Below are 20,419 nucleotides of genomic sequence, written 5' to 3'. Positions count from 1 at the left end.
AGATGACTGGAAAGAACTGAAGTTTTCCTATTTTTATGCCTAATTTGGTGTCAACTGACAAAGTATTTGCAGAGAAAATGTCAATGTTAAAGTTTACCACGGACACACAGACACACACAGACAACCGGGTTAACACCGGGTTAAAACATAGACTCACTTTGTTTACACAAGTGAGTCAATAAATGATGGGTGTGGTGGCCAAATGGTCAGAGCACTGGATTCTCACCTAGGATTGATCCCTGGTGCACCTGGCACACCTGGTGGGTTCAGTGTCAGATTTTTCTCATCTCCCACGTCAACATATGTGCAGACTTGCTATTGCCTGAACCACCTTTATGGGTATACACATGCAGAAGATCAACTATGCATGCTAAAGGTCCTGTAATCCAGGTCAGCGTTCGGTGGGTTAAGGAAACAAGGACATACCCAGAATCCACCTCCAAATGGAGTACGGCTGCCTACACGGTGGGGTAAAAATACAGTCATACACGTAAGAACTGAAACACACATACGAGTGAACATGGGAAGTGCAGCCCATGAATGCAGGAAAAGACAAAGAAGAAGAAGAAACAAAACAAACAAACAAATAAACACTTGCAAAATACACGACACTCACTCTATGGTAAACTCGTGTTCCCCGACCGGCAGACAGATGACGAAGTTGATGGCGCTCCACAGGCGGTGGAACTCCATGCACTCGTCGATGTTCATCACCTGGTTGGGGGGCGGGGGATTGCCCTGCCATATGGGGTCAGTCAGGATGTCCTTGACCCTCTTCAGCATGACCTTGAAGATGGACAGCCCACAGCACAGCCGCTCCCGGGTCAGCGTGTCTGCCTGGTTCACGATGTCCACTTGCTGCCGGACAGCCACACGTCATGTCACATCATATTTTTCCCTTTTTTTTCCTCACTGACAGTGCAGTATTTGGGGGCACTGTGGCTTAATGGTTAGGTATTGGACTGACGGGCGCAATAGCCGAGTGGTTAAAGCGTTGGACTGTCAATCTGAGGGTCCCGGGTTCGAATCACGGTGACGGCGCCTGGTGGGTAAAGGGTGGAGATTTTTACGATCTCCCAGGTCAACATATGTGCAGACCTGCTAGTGCCTGAACCCCCTTCGTGTGTATATGCAAGGAGAAGATCAAATACGCACGTTAAAGATCCTGTAATCCATGTCATCGTTCGGTGGGTTATGGAAACAAGAACATACTCAGCATGCACACCCCCGAAAACGGAGTATGGCTGCCTACATGGCAGGGTAAAAACGGTCATACACGTAAAAGCCCACTCGTGTGCATACGAGTGAACACAGAAGAAGAAGAAGAAGAAGAAGAGGTATTGGACTTCTGATGCAGTGTTCACCAGTGATCACAGATACAGGTTGACACTCGCATATTTCTGCACACTCACTCTAAAAGGTATCCTGAATAAAAAAACGTGTTTAAGAAAAATCTGAATGATCACCTCATTGAAAATATTTAACAGTAATTCAAGTCTTGATCTATCAGTCTGCTACTCCTTTTATTAATTGTGAAATGTTTTGTATATCCTTGTGTTGGCAAGGATTTTGTACTATATGTGGGAATATGTGCATGTGGATGGGATGGGCATGGTGTAACTGTGTGCGAGCATTTGTGTTCAGTTGTGTGTGTGTGTGTGTGTGTGTGTGTGTGTGAAATAGAAATGCAACTGTGTATTTCTTTATCACGATATTCTTGTATATGCATGTATTTTGTTGTTGTTGCTTTTTATCTGCTTGTTTCTTCCCCCCCCCCCCCCCTCCCTCTCTCTCTCTCTCTCTCTCTCCTGTATTTTTTTCTATTTTTTTCATTGATGGCTTGATGTAAAAAAAGGAATTGTTGCTTATTCAATTTACCATCATGAAATAAAATCTTGACTTGACTTGACACAAACACATGCACACTCACACACACAGACATACACACTTACATGTGTACACTTGCATACACCATACATACACGCTCACACATACACTTCAGGGAGCAAACCAGGAGCAAAACATGCACCAGTTCAGCCAGAGAGGAAAAGAGGAAAGTGAAGGAAGGGACTGACCACAGGATGCCCAAGTTTCTTGATGACTGGCACCACCTGCAGGGCGGAGTACTTCTTCTCCAGGGCCGCCATCGCCGCTTTCGTCTCCTTCTCTATCTCCTTGGGGTCTGCAAAAAAAAAAAAAAAAAAGAAATAAAGAAAGATACTGATCATGGAAATCCACTGCGAATGACGAAGACGTCAGTGACTATGGAGATGATTATCTACAAAAAAAATTATACACAAGTCATCCTGGAAGTCCATCGCAAATGATATACCATAAAGTTTGGTCTATAAGCCACGACTTTTTACCCCAGCTTCAACCTCTGCGGCTTATACAATGATGCGGCTTATTTGCGGATTTTAACGATCCTGGGAGTGTCACGTTCTCGTCTATTCTTAGCTGCCCTTCAACTCACCCAAATCATGATCAGCATTCAGTTCTACACTGCTCAAGCATACACCCTCATCATGCCGAAAACGTGACGTTATGCCTATGATGCAGCCTACAAATTGAAGGCGATTGACCTAGCAGACGACAGTGCAAGCGACGAACCAGCAGCGACCTCCACCTTCATGAAGTGAAAGTGAGGCTAAGTCAGTGACAAGATGGCGGAGGAAGCTGTGCTGGTTCTCTTCAACTCGGACACTGAAGATGAAGATTTTAGTGGATTCTGAGAGCAGGATAACGTTGAATAAATGTGACTATCCATAAATTATAGATCTTATTTTCGTTGTGTTTATTTCTTCTTCTTTTTTTTTGTGGCACTAGCAGTATTTTCACTTGCTTTTCTTTGTGTTGTTCCCGCTTGTGTTTATTTCATAACCTACAGTATTGACAGTTTTTCTTAGTATCAGTATGTGTTCCGGTACCGGAAATAAGTGCGGCTTATGTATGTATAAAGTTCAATTTTTTCCTAAATTTAGTGGGTGCGGCTTATATACCAGTGCGCTCAATAGACCGAACTTTACGGTATATAATATAAAAACAACGGCAGTCTATTCATGTCTTTAAAAGTTGTGGTTATAATTTAGCAAATTTTCGCTGGAGTAACAGCTTCTTCATGTTGGGGTACAGGAATAGGAGCTTCACAGCTGGTTTAATACATAAAGTGATATAAAATCATCATGATGATCATGATTTTACATACACATATCTGTACGTACATAAACAAATTAGAATGTACATAAAAGCGAATGGGGGAGGGAACAGAGAAGGAACATCAGAAAATGATTACCTAATTACTGTCATATAATCAGATGAATATCAAATAGAAAACATGTCAAACACATTGAAACTGTTTCACTTTCAAGGAGGTGTCTATCAGTCAAAACATGCAGACTGATCTAAATATGCAATACCATTTGTGCTCTTAAAAAAAAAAAAAAAAAAAAAATGTAGCAGATGTCTTAGCATAAACCCAACGTCCTGCTGAGACCTTGAAAACAAGAAAGCACGCACACGCTAACACACAGGCACATGCACTGACAAATGGTAACACCACACACACCTTTGGCTTCCTTCCCCCCTGCTGTCTTGGTGGGCACGTAGGGTTTGGGGAAGTTCTGGAAAGGACTGGCAAGGTGCAGGTCCACAATCTCCTCCTTGTTCTGCAACACGGTGCGCCATCACTTTTCTACTTCCTTTTTTTTTCAAAAAAACCCAAAATTTATTCAATTTTAATAGGGCCAACATTTTACAAAGCATTGAACTCGGGAAAGCAACAGAAAACATACAAAAACTGAGAAGTTTGTGAGACATCAGGGCAGATGAACTCAAAATGCAGGAGTAATGAAATGTACAGAGCACACAAAAAAAATAAAAGAACATACATGTGCCTCTTCAATGAGTCGACAGAAGATGATGGTGTTGCCGATTTCCTTCAGCCCTTGAAAGACTTCTGACTTGAGGTCCGTGTACTGCATCACATCGTTCAGCAAAACCAGGTAGTACTGCAGAATACCTGTCACAACACAACACAACACTACTGCAGAATACCTGTCACAACACAACACAACACTACTGCAGAATACCTGTCACACCACAACACAACACTACTGCAGAATACCTGTCACACCACAACACAACACTACTGCAGAATACCTGTCACAACACAACACAACATTACTGCAGAATACCTGTCACACAACACTACTGCAGAATACCTGTCACAACACAACACAACACTACTGCAGAATACCTGTCACACCACAACACAACACTACTGCAGAATACCTGTCACACCACAACACAACACTACTGCAGAATACCTGTCACACCACAACACAACACAACACTACTGCAGAATACCTGTCACACCAGAACACAACACTACTGCAGAATACCTGTCACACCACAACACAACACTACTGCAGAATACCTGTCACACCACAACACAACACTACTGCAGAATACCTGTCACAACACAACACAACACTACTGGAGAATACCTGTCACACAACAACACAACATTACTGCAGAATACCTGTCACACCACAACACAACACTACTGCAAAATACCTGTCACACCACAACACAACATTACTGCAGAATACCTGTCACACCACAACACAACACTACTGCAAAATACCTGTCACACCACAACACAACACTACTGCAAAATACCTGTCACACCACAACACAACACAACATTACTGCAGAATACCTGTCACACCACAACACAACACAACACTGCTGCAGAATACCTGTCACACCACAACACAACACTACTGGAGAATACCTGTCACACCACAACACAACATTACTGCAGAATACCTGTCACAACACAACACAACACTACTGGAGAATACCTGTCACACAACAACACAACATTACTGCAGAATACCTGTCACAACACAACTGCAGAATACCTGTCACACCACAACACAACACTGCTGCAGAATACCTGTCACAACACAACACAGACACTACTGGAGGAATACCCTGTCACTACCACAACTCAACACTACTGCAGAATACCTGTCACCACACACAACACAACACTACTGCAGATTACCCTGTCACACCACACCACAACCACCACTACTGCAGAACACCTGTCACACCACAACACAACACTACTGCAGAATACCTGTCACACCACAACACAACACTACTGCAGAATACCTGTCACAACACAACACAACATTACTGCAGAATACCTGTCACAACACAACACAACATTACTGCAGAATACCTGTCACAACACAACACAACACTACTGCAGAATACCTGTCACACCACAACACAACACTACTGGCAGAATACCTGTCACACACACACAACATTACTGCAGAATACCTGTCACACCACAACACAACACTACTGCAGAATACCTGTCACACCACAACACAACACTACTGCAGAATACCTGTCACACCACAACACAACACAACACTACTGCAGAATACCTGTCACACCACAACACAACACAACACTACTGCAGAATACCTGTCACACCACAACACAACACAACACTACTGCAGAATACCTGTCACACCACAACACAACACTACGCAGAATACCTGTCACACCACACACAACACAACACTACTGGCAGAATACCTGTCACACCACAACACAACACTACTGCAGAATACCTGTCACAACACAACACAACACTACTGCAGAATACCTGTCACACCACAACACAACACTACTGCAGAATACCTGTCACACCACACCACAACACAACACTACTGCAGAATACCTGTCACACCACAACACAACACTACTGCAGAATACCTGTCACACCACAACACAACAACATTACTGCAGAATACCTGTCACACCAGCAAACACAACACTACTGCAGAATACCTGTCACACCACAACACAACACTACTGCAGAATACCTGTCACACCACAACACAACACTACTGCAAAATACCTGTCACACACAACACAACACAACATTACTGCAGATACCTGTCACACCACAAACACACACTACTGCAAAATACCTGTCACACCACAACACAACACTACTGCAGAATACCTGTCACACCACAACACAACACTACTGGAGAATTACCTGTCACAACACAACACAACACTACTGGAGAATACCTGTCACACAACAACACAACACTGCTGCAGAATACTGTCACACCACACACAACACAACACTACTGCAGAATACCTGTCCCACCACAACACAACATCTGACTGCAGAATATACCTGTCACACCACACAACACAACACTACTGCAGAATACCTGTCACACCACAACACAACATTACTGCAGAATACCTGTCACAACACAACACAACATTACTGCAGAATACCTGTCACAACACAACACAACATTACTGCAGAATACCTGTCACACCACAACACAACACTACTGCAGAATACCTGTCACAACACAACACAACACTACTGCAGAATACCTGTCACACCACAACACAACACTACTGCAGAATACCTGTCACACAACACAACACAACACTACTGCAGAATACCTGTCACAACACAACACAACACTACTGCAGAATACCTGTCACACCACAACACAACATTACTGCAGAATACCTGTCACACCACAACACAACACTACTGCAGAATACCTGTCACAACACAACACAACACTACTGCAGAATACCTGTCACACCACAACACAACACTACTGCAGAATACCTGTCACACCACAACACAACACTACTGCAGAATACCTGTCACACCACAACACAACATTACTGCAGAATACCTGTCACAACACAACACAACATTACTGCAGAATACCTGTCACACCACAACACAACACTACTGCAGAATACCTGTCACACCACAACACAACACTACTGCAGAATACCTGTCACACCACAACACAACATTACTGCAGAATACCTGTCACACCACAACACAACACTACTGCAGAATACCTGTCACACACACACAACACAACACTACTGCAGAATACCTGTCACACCACAACACAACACTACTGCAGAATACCTGTCACAACACAACACAACACTACTGCAGAATACCTGTCACAACACAACACAACACTACTGCAGAATACCTGTCACACCACAACACAACACTACTGCAGAATACCTGTCACACCACAACACAACACTACTGCAGAATACCTGTCACACCACAACACAACACTACTGCAGAATACCTGTCACACCACAACACAACACTACTGCAGAATACCTGTCACACCACAACACAACATTACTGCAGAATACCTGTCACAACACAACACAACACTACTGCAGAATACCTGTCACACCACAACACAACACTACTGCAGAATACCTGTCACACCACAACACAACACTACTGCAGAATACCTGTCACACCACAACACAACACTACTGCAGAATACCTGTCACAACACAACACAACATTACTGCAGAATACCTGTCACAACACAACACAACATTACTGCAGAATACCTGTCACAACACAACACAACACTACTGCAGAATACCTGTCACAACACAACACAACACTACTGCAGAATACCTGTCACACCACAACACAACATTACTGCAGAATACCTGTCACACCACAACACAACACTACTGCAGAATACCTGTCACACCACAACACAACACTACTGCAGAATACCTGTCACAACACAACACAACACTACTGCAGAATACCTGTCACACCACAACACAACACTACTGCAGAATACCTGTCACACCACAACACAACACTACTGCAGAATACCTGTCACAACACAACACAACATTACTGCAGAATACCTGTCACAACACAACACAACATTACTGCAGAATACCTGTCACACCACAACACAACACTACTGCAGAATACCTGTCACAACACAACACAACACTACTGCAGAATACCTGTCACACAACAACACAACACTACTGCAGAATACCTGTCACACCACAACACAACACTACTGCAGAATACCTGTCACAACACAACACAACATTACTGCAGAATACCTGTCACACACAACACAACACTACTGCAGAATACCTGTCACACCACAACACAACACTACTGCAGAATACCTGTCACACCACAACACAACACTACTGCAGAATACCTGTCACACCACAACACAACACTACTGCAGAATACCTGTCACACCACAACACAACACTACTGCAGAATACCTGTCACAACACAACACAACATTACTGCAGAATACCTGTCACACCACAACACAACATTACTGCAGAATACCTGTCACACCACAACACAACATTACTGCAGAATACCTGTCACACCACAACACAACATTACTGCAGAATACCTGTCACAACACAACACTACTGCAGAATACCTGTCACACCACAACACAACATTACTGCAGAATACCTGTCACACCACAACACAACATTACTGCAGAATACCTGTCACACCACAACACAACATTACTGCAGAATACCTGTCACAACACAACACAACATTACTGCAGAATACCTGTCACACCACAACACAACACTACTGCAGAATACCTGTCACACCACAACACAACACTACTGCAGAATACCTGTCAAACCACAACACAACATTACTGCAGAATACCTGTCACACAACACAACACAACACTACTGCAGAATACCTGTCACACCACAACACAACACTACTGCAGAATACCTGTCACAACACAACACAACACTACTGCAGAATACCTGTCACACCACAACACAACACTACTGCAGAATACCTGTCACACACAACACAACATTACTGCAGAATACCTGTCACACAACAACACAACATTACTGCAGAATACCTGTCACACCACAACACAACATTACTGCAGAATACCTGTCACACCACAACACAACACTACTGCAGAATACCTGTCACAACACAACACAACACTACTGCAGAATACCTGTCACAACACAACACAACACAACACTACTGCAGAATACCTGTCACAACACAACACTACTGCAGAATACCTGTCACAACACAACACTACTGCAGAATACCTGTCACACCACAACACAACACTACTGTAGAATACCTGTCACACCACAACACAACACTACTGCAGAATACCTGTCACACCACAACACAACACAACTGCAGAATACCTGTCACAACACAACACAACATTACTGCAGAATACCTGTCACACCACAACACATTACTGCAGAATACCTGTCACACCACAACACTACTGCAGAATACCTGTCACACCACAACACAACACAACACTACTGCAGAATACCTGTCACAACACAACACAACACTACTGCAGAATACCTGTCACACCACAACACAACACTACTGCAGAATACCTGTCACACCACAACACAACATTACTGCAGAATACCTGTCACACCACAACACAACACTACTGCAGAATACCTGTCACACCACAACACAACACTACACTACTGCAGAATACCTGTCACACCACAACACAACACTACTGCAGAATACCTGTCACACCACAACACAACACTACTGCAGAATACCTGTCACAACACAACACAACACTACTGCAGAATACCTGTCACAACACAACACTACTGCAGAATACCTGTCACACCACAACACAACACTACTGCAGAATACCTGTCACACCACAACACAACACTACTGCAGAATACCTGTCACACCACAACACAACACTACTGCAGAATACCTGTCACACCACAACACAACACAACACTGCTGCAGAATACCTGTCACACCACAACACAACACAACATTACTGCAGAATACCTGTCACACCACAACACAACACTACTGCAGAATACCTGTCACACCACAACACAACACAACACTACTGCAGAATACCTGTCACACCACAACACAACATTACTGCAGAATACCTGTCACAACACAACACAACACAACTGCAGAATACCTGTCACACCACAACACAACATTACTGCAGAATACCTGTCACAACACAACACAACACACATTCTGCAGAATACCTGTCACACCACAACACAACACTACTACTGCAGAATACCTGTCACACCACAACACAACACTACTGCAGAATACCTGTCACACCACAACACAACACTACTGCAGAATACCTGTCACACCACAACACAACATTACTGCAGAATACCTGTCACACCACAACACAACGCAACACTGCTGCAGAATACCTGTCACACCACAACACACCTCTCGTTTTTCCCTAACAGTGAAGCAGAGAGACCATGTGGGACAGACATAGAAACAGAGACATAGATCAGGGAAATAGACGTGTTAAATGTGTTTGTGCATTTGGTTTGACAATAACTGAATGGACGTGTGCACACAAACCATCTTGAGGTGACTGTAATAGTTCGTCCATTCTTTCCAGTGCATTCATAGGCAGCAACACCCACACTCACTCCTATCTACAAGTGGGTTTTACATGTATTGCTATTTTTACGCTGCCATTAAAACAGCCATACTCCTTTTAAGGGGGTGTGCAATTGTTTCCATAATGCACTAGATGCTGACATGGACTGCGTGATCTCTAACGTGCACGTCTGATGTTCTGAATGTGTATACACATGAAGAAGGCTCAGGCATTAGCAGGTCTGCACCTGCAGGGTGACCTGGTAGATCAGAAAAATCTCCACCTTTAATCCAGCAAATACCCAATTTGAACCCAAGACCCAAGTCATATCATCAATAGACCCTGTATTATTGTGAAGCAGTCTACTTTCGACTGATTCATATATCATTATGCGTGATCATTTCATCAGTTTGATACTTGCAAAATAAAAATAATATATAAAACAAAAAGGAGGAGTTTGTATTATACTCCATGTTTGGTGTTTACATATACTTACCATGTCAAACTGATGCAAACTAGGCCTATGGTTTGCTCTGTTTGGCCAAATTTCGCGCGGCTAACAGTGAAAAGACGCCCATCTTAGTCTGGCCCGCTCTTAGCCAATCAAACGCCTCTGTCCTCTGTCAGCACGCAGGTGACCGCCACGGTCACTACGGCTTCCTTTTCAGGACCGACGGCAGCTGAGGGACCCCGCTCAGCCCGTGGGAGCCTGCTGTTCCCACCTACCCAGCCCTCGGTCCTAAAAGGAGATGAGTGGGTGTTCGTCCCCTCACAGCACTCGTGGGTCAATAAATGATTAATAATTAAATAAAGTAACAAATATAAAAAACTAAACAAAATAAAGAATTCAAAACGATGATACACAAAAGTAAACAATATATATTTCATGAGAAAAAGGCCATGTTCTTACCAGCAGAACCATAGCTGTACATCTGCATCTTGCACTTGTCAGGCATGGCTTTCATCAGCTGCCGCATGTAGTCCACCATGATTCCCTTCAGCTGGGGACACACCATCAACTGTCTGCTTAGTCTGCACTGCACTCCACTCAATGCCTTCCTCATCGTCATAATCATGATAATGATTTTTTTTTTAATCAAATAACTAAGTCAAAAAAAGAAAAAAAACCCAACAATAATGGGTATTCACATCCTTTTCACAGGGGCCAGGTGGTCAGGTCAGGGGCATAGACCTTGCTACTGGTACCATGTAACCCAGTACTACCTGCCGCATGTGTAGTCTCCCAATGACGGACTAGGCGGAGGAGGAAACCTTTCCCAACAGCTGTAAAGGCGGAAGAGGATGACCAAAGGGCAGGGGGAGCTCTTATCCTTGGCTGGAAGTCCTCCTAGGAGACGGAGCCCCAAAGAAAAAACCTGCACCTGCCGGGGCCATCCTACATGTGGCAGCATTTGCACCTGTGGGACTGTGAGCATCGGTAGGCGAGAGAGTGGGGAAGGGACTGCACAACTCCTACTCACTAAAAAAATGTCACCTGTGCCGGTCAGGCAACCAGGCTAATGTCGGAATGATGAGCTAGCCCTTCAACACCCAGCTTTCCCAAGCCCTGCGGCGATGGAGAAGTGGTAACGGGGACAGGCAGAGGATGCTGCTGGCAGTTCCAAGTCACGACTGCATGCAGGCGGCGGTGGGGTGATGGTCGTCTGCCGTAGACTGGGGCAGATGCGGCGCCCGTATCCTCCCACAGTGTCAGAGCAGCCCTTTTTAGGGACAGCACTGCTCTCTCCACATGGGGAAGGTGAGATAAAAGGATCCCTAAACAAAGCCTGCCTCGTCTAGTACCTAGTAGGAAACCGGACCTACTTGGACATCCAACACTAGCGGTCGAAAACAACAGAAGAAAAGAACCAGGAGTCATGCCCTGACTCTGGATGCCTGGAATGTTCGCACCCTTCTAGACAGAGACAACAGACCAGAAAGACGCTCATTGCTAGAATGCTTGATCGCTACCAGGTGGACATAGCAGCACTGAGCGAAACCAGGTTTGCCGGTGAAACCCAGCTGGAGGAAGTTGGAGGGGAGGGCCTACACCTTCTACTGCATTGGGAAGCCAGATGGCACCCCAAGAACCTCAGGCGTGGGCTTTGCCATACGAACCAAACTTGCACGACAGCTTGACAGCCTTCCACACGGGATAAACAATAGGCTGATGACCCTGTGTCTGAAGCTGTCCAAGGATCGCTTCACAACAGTCATCAGCTGCTATGCCCCGACGATGACCAACCCTGATGACATCAAAGAAGCTTTCTACGAGGAGCTCAGCCACACCAGTTCAGTGGTAGACAGAAAGGACAGGCTGATCATCCTTGGGGATTTCAATGCCCGCGTCAGCGTGGACTTCTCCTCATGGCCAAAAGTCCCAGGACAGCACGGCACTGGCAAGTGCAACTCCAACGGACTGCTTTTGCTATCGCTCTGCGCGCAGCATGGACTGACCATCACCAACACCCTCTTCCAACAAGAGGACAAGTACAAGAACACATGGATGCACCCCCGCTCCAAGCAGTGGCACATGCTGGACTATGTGATTGTCCGGCAGAGGGACAGAGGTGATGTTTCCATTACACGCTGCATGAGAGGAGCAGTCTGTTGGTCGGACCATCGCCTGATATGCAGCAAGATGAACATCAGACTTGCACGCAAGCTCCAACCACCACATGCACATACATACAAACCCTACTTATCCACACAGACAGAGATAGATAGACAGATAGAGAGAGAGAGAGAGAGAGAGAGAGAGACCGAGACAGAGACAGACAGACAGACAGACAGCGAGACAGAGAGAGAGGGAGAGAGACAGATGACTCATAGCATCCTATACACGCACAATCAAAGATATTCAGTCACACAGGTACATGCTGTTAGAGAAAGGGATGGAAGGGGGTTATAGCTGAAGACAGGCGAAAGGGACGGGGCGGGGAGGGGTGTGGGGGGTAGTGGGAGAGTAGTGTGGTAGTGAGGCTATTGAAAGTAAAACTTCTTTATTTTCCTTCACTAACTGCAAATTAAACCTTCTGAAATCACTATTAAAAAGGTATGGGTCGTGCATGACCCACACGAGCTTTCAAGGGGTGACCACGTTTTTTCCTCTTTAAAAAGCATGGGTCATACACGACCCACACAAGCGTCCGTGTGTAGTTAAAACGCCACCTTTAATTATTCATTAACTAATTAATTTTTTTTTTTCATTTTTTGGCAAAAGTTGGCCTTTTAGGTGTAGAAAGCATTTCTGAAATTTCGTAGAAAAATATTAAGAATTGGCTGAGATATTTGCATTTTTGTACCCTTCTGGGTGGTGTACGACCCACGATAGTCAGCGAAGGTTAAGATAAGATGAACAAAAAAAAAAAAAAAAAAAAATGTACACAGTGAAGGTTCTGTAACTTACAAAGGACTCGGAGCTCTTCAACAGTTCCTCAATGACGACAGCGATGCCCTGGTAGCCCAGCATCCGACAGATGACCCTCAGGTGGGGCATCCCGATAAACTCAGAGTACAGACTGAAGATGGTGTTGAACGATGTGTTCAGTCGCTGAAATGAGGACAGGGTTGCACTGCGTTGTGTTGTGTTGTGTTGTGTTGTGTTGCGTTACACTGCACTGCACTGCACTGTATTGTATTGTATTGTATTGTATTGTATTGTATTGTATTGTATTGCAGGGTTCGTCATTAACATTTTTTCACATGAGCGCCTGCGCTCTAGTTTCAGAATTTTGATGAGCGCAAACTGAAAACCAAGAGCGCACACTAAAAACATAGAGCAACAAGTCTCAAACATAAATTCATTTTGATTTTGCACGGCCGCGAAATCGATCGTGTGCTCCACTTTTCTACTCTTCAAGTCTGAAGAGCGCTCTTTTGCATAGCCTCCCCTGATTCACTAGGCCTACTTCCGGTTGAACTAACAAAACGTAAACAGACGGCTTTCAAACTTCGGTAAATGCAAAACGATCGCGCTTTTGACTCTTGTTTGTGATGGACAATGGAATAACAATTTAGATGCAGTAGCGTATGCTTATGTCTTTTCAAAATCAAGAGCGCAAGCGCTCTGAGTCAAGGAATTTTCCAGAGCGCAATTTGTTTTTTCAGAGCGTTCCGCTCAGCGCTCCCGTTAGTGACGAACCCTGTATTGTATTGTTCTGAATGAATTGTATTGCATTACTTTTTGTCACAACACATGTCTCTGTGTGAAATTCAAGCTGCCGTCTCCAGGAACAGCGTATCACAACAGTATAGCACCGACCTTGTTTTTTTCTTCAGATTTTTTGTGTGTGCAAAAGGTCAGGGTGTCAGCAGTCTGACAGGTCAGGGTGTCAGCAGTCTGACAGGTCAGGGTGTCAGTAGTCTGAGGTCAGGGTGTCAGTAGTCTGACAGGTCAAGGTGTCAGCAGTCTGACAGGTCAGGGTGTCAGTAGTCTGACAGGTCAAGGTGTCAGCAGTCTGACAGGTCAGGGTGTCAGTAGTCAGGGTGTCAGCAGTCTGACAGGTCAGGGTGTCAGTAGTCAGGGTGTCAGCAGTGTGACAGGTCAGTGTCAGTAGTCAGGGTGTCAGCAGTCTGACAGGTCAGGGTGTCAGCAGTCAGGGTGTCAGCAGTGTGACAGGTCAGTGTCAGCAGTCTGACAGGTCAGGGTGTCAGTAGTCAGGGTGTCAGCAGTGTGACAGGTCAGTGTCAGTAGTCAGGGTGTCAGTCACCACTTTTAGCTGGACTTCTTCCTCTAGGGACCACCTTGTGTTTATCCAGCAAAACCAGCACTTAAGAGAACACAAAAAGTACTATGTAACTGTACTCAGACTTCAAGCCAAGCTCATTGATCTCTTTTGACCAAGGCACGACAGACAGTGGGATAAAAAGGCCAGTCTAAACACTCAAGTTTTACAAAAGCACATGATTACGCTATCCAATGTAAGAACAGGGGGGTAGATCTGAGTACAAGATATGGTGATATTCACAGGGCTTTGTACGGTTCCCAGCAATTTGTAATATCAATCGCTGAGGCCGTATACAACTGGGTAGGTGTTTGTTTGTTGTTTTTTCACTGGTAGTATGACAGATGACCCCTCTACCCAATGCCCCACAACTCCACTGTTAACTTCTTTTTGACTCACTTGTGTAAACAAAGTGAGTCTATGTTTTAACCTGGTGTTCGGTTGTCTGCGTGTGTGTGTGTGTGTGTCCGTGGTAAACTTTAACACTGACATTTTCTCTGCAAATACTTTGTCAGTTGACACCAACTTAGGCATAAAAATAGGAAAACTTCAGTTCTTTCCAGTCATCTTGTTTAAAACAATATTGCACCTCTGGGATGGGCACACACAAAAAAATAAATGAAGCCTAATTATATGCAAACTGCATTTACTGTTATATTTATATTTTTTGTATTCTGTAAACTTGGCTCTCTGATCTGATATTCTGACCCAACAACAAGAGCAGTCATTATTATCATTTTCTGTTCAAACAGGAACTTCTTTTGCTAAGCATGGAAGTTTTATTTATTTTGCAAACGTTTTTGGTGCAGATTGTAAAAAAAAAGGGAAATTACTCTGTAATTAATGCTAGGGGACCTAATTTGCTTTAAACTGATCTTTCTCATCTTAAAAAGCTTGGATTTTTTTTTTTTTAAGTGTATCACAAGTGAGTCTTGAAGGCCTTGCCTCTCTTGTTTTTTTTTTCTTCTAAATAATCCCCTGATCGCCCAGCCCACGTCCAATCCCTCTCCCATTCTGCTGAAAAGAGTGTATGTGTATGTGTTCGAATCACCTCACCGTCAAAAGAAAATAAAGTCATGAGAAGCAGAAGATATATCACAACAGCACAACAAACCTTAATGGCCAACAGACAGTAACACGCAGACTGATCCATATGCCGTACCACATTTGCATAACAATGATTCAAGTAAATGCTTGATCTAAACATTGACCCAAAGCGCTGGTCAAACCTTGAGAGCAAACCAGATTCTAAAGAAATATTTTTAAATCAAAAATTGAAAAAAAAAAAAACAAAAACAAAAAAAAAATATATATATATATATATATAAAATACATATATTCTTTTTCAGATTTGTACCTTTTGGAGGTACATTGGACCAAGGTAGGCATAAATGAGAACTTTTTAAACCACTACCCAACCCCAAACACAATTGCAGTTTTAAATTAAAGGTTAAAAGATTAACTAAGACTGTTTTTTTTTTTGGCGTGTTCTCCATTACATTATGAAAATGAAAAAAACAAAGACATCTGGGCCTAGATTTAATATTTAATCTCTCTCTCTCTCTCTCTCTCTCTCTCTCTCTCTATTCGAAGGAAAAGATTAACTGAAAGATCGTTTTAACAGGATAGAAACATAATGCAGAATAAGATATAAGATCCATAACTCATATATATATCTGAAAACAGAAAACAAATTTGTCATAGATCGAACACAACCAATTAAACAAATAAGTGAATAAATAGAACAATTAACTTAAACAGATAGACAGAAGGCAAGTAATAATTTTTTTTTTTTTAAAGAGAAAGGGCCACATGCTGATGGTTACCTTACTGCCCCACAGATAGTAAGGGGCTGCACTAGGAGGCTTGTCTCGCTTGGTATTTTTCAGCAGGAAAGATGGCATTTTGACGAATCTGGGCAACAGACACACATCATAAAAATAATATCCTGCAGTAATACAGGCAACTTTTTTTTTTTTTTCAATTCCCTTGCCCTACCTTTAAAAGAGCTCTGTCACTCACTCTCACTCGCACACAGTTAAAAACAAACATTGCACACACACACACACATCCACGCACCCAACATGGCCCTCCCACCCACACCCACACTCTCCCCACACCCACACTCATGTACCCGTTGGTGGCCCCACTGAAGCAGTAGTTGGGCTGCAGATTGTAGCTGAGCTCCCCATGCTCACCCACTTAGGAATACACATCCACAACCACCCCCAACAAACCTACACAACCCCCACCCACACCACACACACACCCTATCCACCCGTACACACATGCACCCACCCAACACAGCTGTCCCACCCACCCACACAACCTCACGCTCCAGTAACCTGTTGGTGGCCCCGTTGAAGCAGTAGTTGGGCAGAAGATCGTAGCTGAGCTCCACATGCGCATCCACTTAGGAAAATACACCCACACACACCCCATGCACCCCAGCCCCCCCCCATCCCCCACCAATCTGCACACACATCCACATCCACCCACCCACCACAGCATCGCCACCCACCCACCCACACACTCCCATTTCCTGTACCTGTTGGTGGCCCCGTTGAAGCAGTAGTTGGGCAGCAGGTCGTAGTTGAGCTCCCAGAAGATGTGCAGGGTGATGCGGCCATAGGGCGCCGACACATTGTGGTTGGCCTCCAGCAGCATGCTGCCAAAGTCGTCCAGCACCAGGAACTCCCCCAGCATCGTGTGGGTCAGCCGCGTCACCTCCAGCAAGGTCTCCAGCTCCTGGCCACAGCACACAGCTTGTTGTCAGGCAAGACAGCAACACAGCCACACACAGCTTGTTGTCAGGGAAGACAGCACACAGCAACACACAGCTTGTTGTCAGGCAAGACAGCACGCAGCAACACACAGCTTGTTGTCAGGCAAGACAGCACACAGCAACACACAGCTTGTTGTCAGGCAAGACAGCACACAGCAACACACAGCTTGTTGTCAGGCAAGACAGCACGCAGCAACACACAGCTTGTTGTCAGGCAAGACAGCACGCAGCAACACACAGCTTGTTGTCAGGGAAGACAGCACACAGCAACACACAGCTTGTTGTCAGGCAAGACAGCACACAGCAACACACAGCTTGTTGTCATGCAAGTCAGCACACAGCCACACACAGCTTGTTGTCAGGGAAGACAGCACACAGCAACACACAGCTTGTTGTCAGGGAAGACAGCACGCAGCAACACACAGCTTGTTGTCAGGGAAGACAGCACACAGCAACACACAGCTTGTTGTCAGGCAAGACAGCACACAGCAACACACAGCTTGTTGTCAGGCAAGACAGCACACAGCAACACAGAACTTGTTGTCAGGCATGACAGCAAACAGCCACACACAGCTCGTTGTCAGGCAAGACAGCACACAGCAACACACAGCTTGTTGTCAGGCAAGACAGCACACAGCAACACCCAGCTTGTTGTCAGGCAAGACAGCACGCAGCAACACACAGCTTGTTGTCAGGCAAGGCAACACACAGCTTGTTGTCAGGCAAGACAGCCTACAGTCACACACAGCTTGTTGTCAGGCACGACAGCACACAGCAACACACAGCTTGTTGTCAGGCAAGACAGCACACACCCACACACAGCTGGTTGTCAGGCAAGACAGCAAACAGCCACACACAGATTGTTGTCAGGCAAGACAGCAAACAGCCACACACAGCTTGTTTTCAGGCAAGACAGCACACAGCAACACACAGCTTGTTGTCAGGCAAGACAGCACACAGCAACACACAGCTTGTTGTCAGGCAAGACAGCACACAGCAACACACAGCTTGTTGTCAGGGAAGACAGCACACAGCAACACACAGCTTGTTGTCAGGCAAAACAGCACACAGCAACACACAGCTTGTTGTCATGCAAGAAAGCAAACAGCAACACACAGCTTGTTGTCAGGCAAGACAGCACACAGCAACACACAGCTTGTTGTCAGGCAAGGCAGCACACAGCAACACACAGCTTGTTTTCAGGCAAGACAGCAAACAGCCATAACACAGCTTGTCATCAGGCAAGACAGCACACAGCAACACACAGCTTGTTGTCAGGCAAGACAGAACACAGCAACACACAGCTTGTCGTCAGGCAAGACAGCACACAGCAACACACAGCTTGTTGTCAGGCAAGACAGCAAACAGCCATAACACAGCTTGTCATCAGGCAAGACAGCAAACAGCAACACACAGTTTGTTGTCAGGCAAAACAGCACACAGCAACACACAGCTTGTTGTCATGCAAGAAAGCAAACAGCAACACACAGCTTGTTGTCAGGCAAGACAGCACACAGCAACACACAGCTTGTTGTCAGGCAAGGCAGCACACAGCAACACACAGCTTGTTTTCAGGCAAGACAGCAAACAGCCATAACACAGCTTGTCATCAGGCAAGACAGCAAACAGCAACACACAGCTTGTTGTCAGGCAAGACAGCCTACAGCCACACACAGCTTGTTGTCAGGCAAGACAGCACACAGCAACACACAGCTTGTTGTCAGGCAAGACAGCACACAGCAACACACAGCTTGTTGTCAGGCAAGACAGCACACAGCAACACACAGCTTGTTGTCAGGCAAGACAGCACACAGCAACACACAGCTTGTTGTCAGGCAAGACAGCATACAGCCACACACAGCTTGTTGTCAGGCAAGACAGCACACAGCAACACAGAGCTTGTTGTCAGGCAAAACAGCACACAGCAACACACAGCTTGTTGTCAGGCAAGACAGCACACAGCAACACCCAGCTTGTTGTCAGGCAAGACAGCACAGAGCAATACACAGCTGTTTTCAGGCAAGACAGGAAACAGCAACACACAGCTTGTTGTCAGGCAAGACAGCACACAGCAACACACAGCTTGTCGTCAGGCAAGACAGGAAACAGCAACACACAGCTTGTTGTCAGGCAAAACAGCACACAGCAGTACACAGCTTGTTGTCAGGCAAGACAGCACACAGCCACACACAGGGAAGACAGCACACAGCAACACACAGCTTGTTGTCAGGCAAGACAGCACACAGCAACACACAGCTTGTTGTCAGGGAGGACAGCACACAGCCACAAACAGGGAAGACAGAACACAGCAACACACAGATTGTTGTCAGGCATGACAGCACACAGCCACACACAGCTTGTTGTTAGATAACACAACATGCACAGTCAACAAAACTGGAGTGGTGGCCTACTGATGATGCATCTTTCTAGGAGGCGAGAGAATCGGAGCGCACAGGTTCAGATCTCACACTCGCAAGTACTTTGTTTCCCTCCACTAGACCTGGAGTAGTGGTCTGGACACTAGTCATTCAGGTGCCACGATAAACTGAGGTCCCATGTGTAGTATGCACTTTGTGCATGTAAAA

At 45.1% G+C, this 20,419-nt stretch overlaps 1 protein-coding gene across 1 annotated transcript in view; it reads right to left on the bottom strand.

Moving 5' to 3' along the window:
• The window catches only part of LOC143280847 (cytoplasmic FMR1-interacting protein 2-like), an 82,593-nt gene that overhangs the window by 13,086 nt on the left and 49,088 nt on the right, over positions 1 to 20,419 (bottom strand). Inside the window, exons 20-27 of the mRNA XM_076585565.1 lie at positions 17,598 to 17,797; positions 16,876 to 16,963; positions 13,732 to 13,875; positions 11,233 to 11,323; positions 3,888 to 4,018; positions 3,566 to 3,665; positions 2,076 to 2,182; positions 617 to 858 (exon numbers count right to left, since the gene is read on the bottom strand). Of these exons, the coding sequence (XP_076441680.1) occupies positions 617 to 858; positions 2,076 to 2,182; positions 3,566 to 3,665; positions 3,888 to 4,018; positions 11,233 to 11,323; positions 13,732 to 13,875; positions 16,876 to 16,963; positions 17,598 to 17,797 (1,103 nt within the window). The remainder of the gene's footprint in view (positions 1 to 616; positions 859 to 2,075; positions 2,183 to 3,565; positions 3,666 to 3,887; positions 4,019 to 11,232; positions 11,324 to 13,731; positions 13,876 to 16,875; positions 16,964 to 17,597; positions 17,798 to 20,419) is intronic.

This window comes from Babylonia areolata, chromosome 4, assembly GCF_041734735.1.
Source record: "Babylonia areolata isolate BAREFJ2019XMU chromosome 4, ASM4173473v1, whole genome shotgun sequence".
Taxonomy (NCBI): domain Eukaryota; kingdom Metazoa; phylum Mollusca; class Gastropoda; order Neogastropoda; family Buccinidae; genus Babylonia; species Babylonia areolata.
Note: the sequence above shows the minus strand (reverse complement) of the source record. Positions and strands in the feature narration are given on the sequence as shown.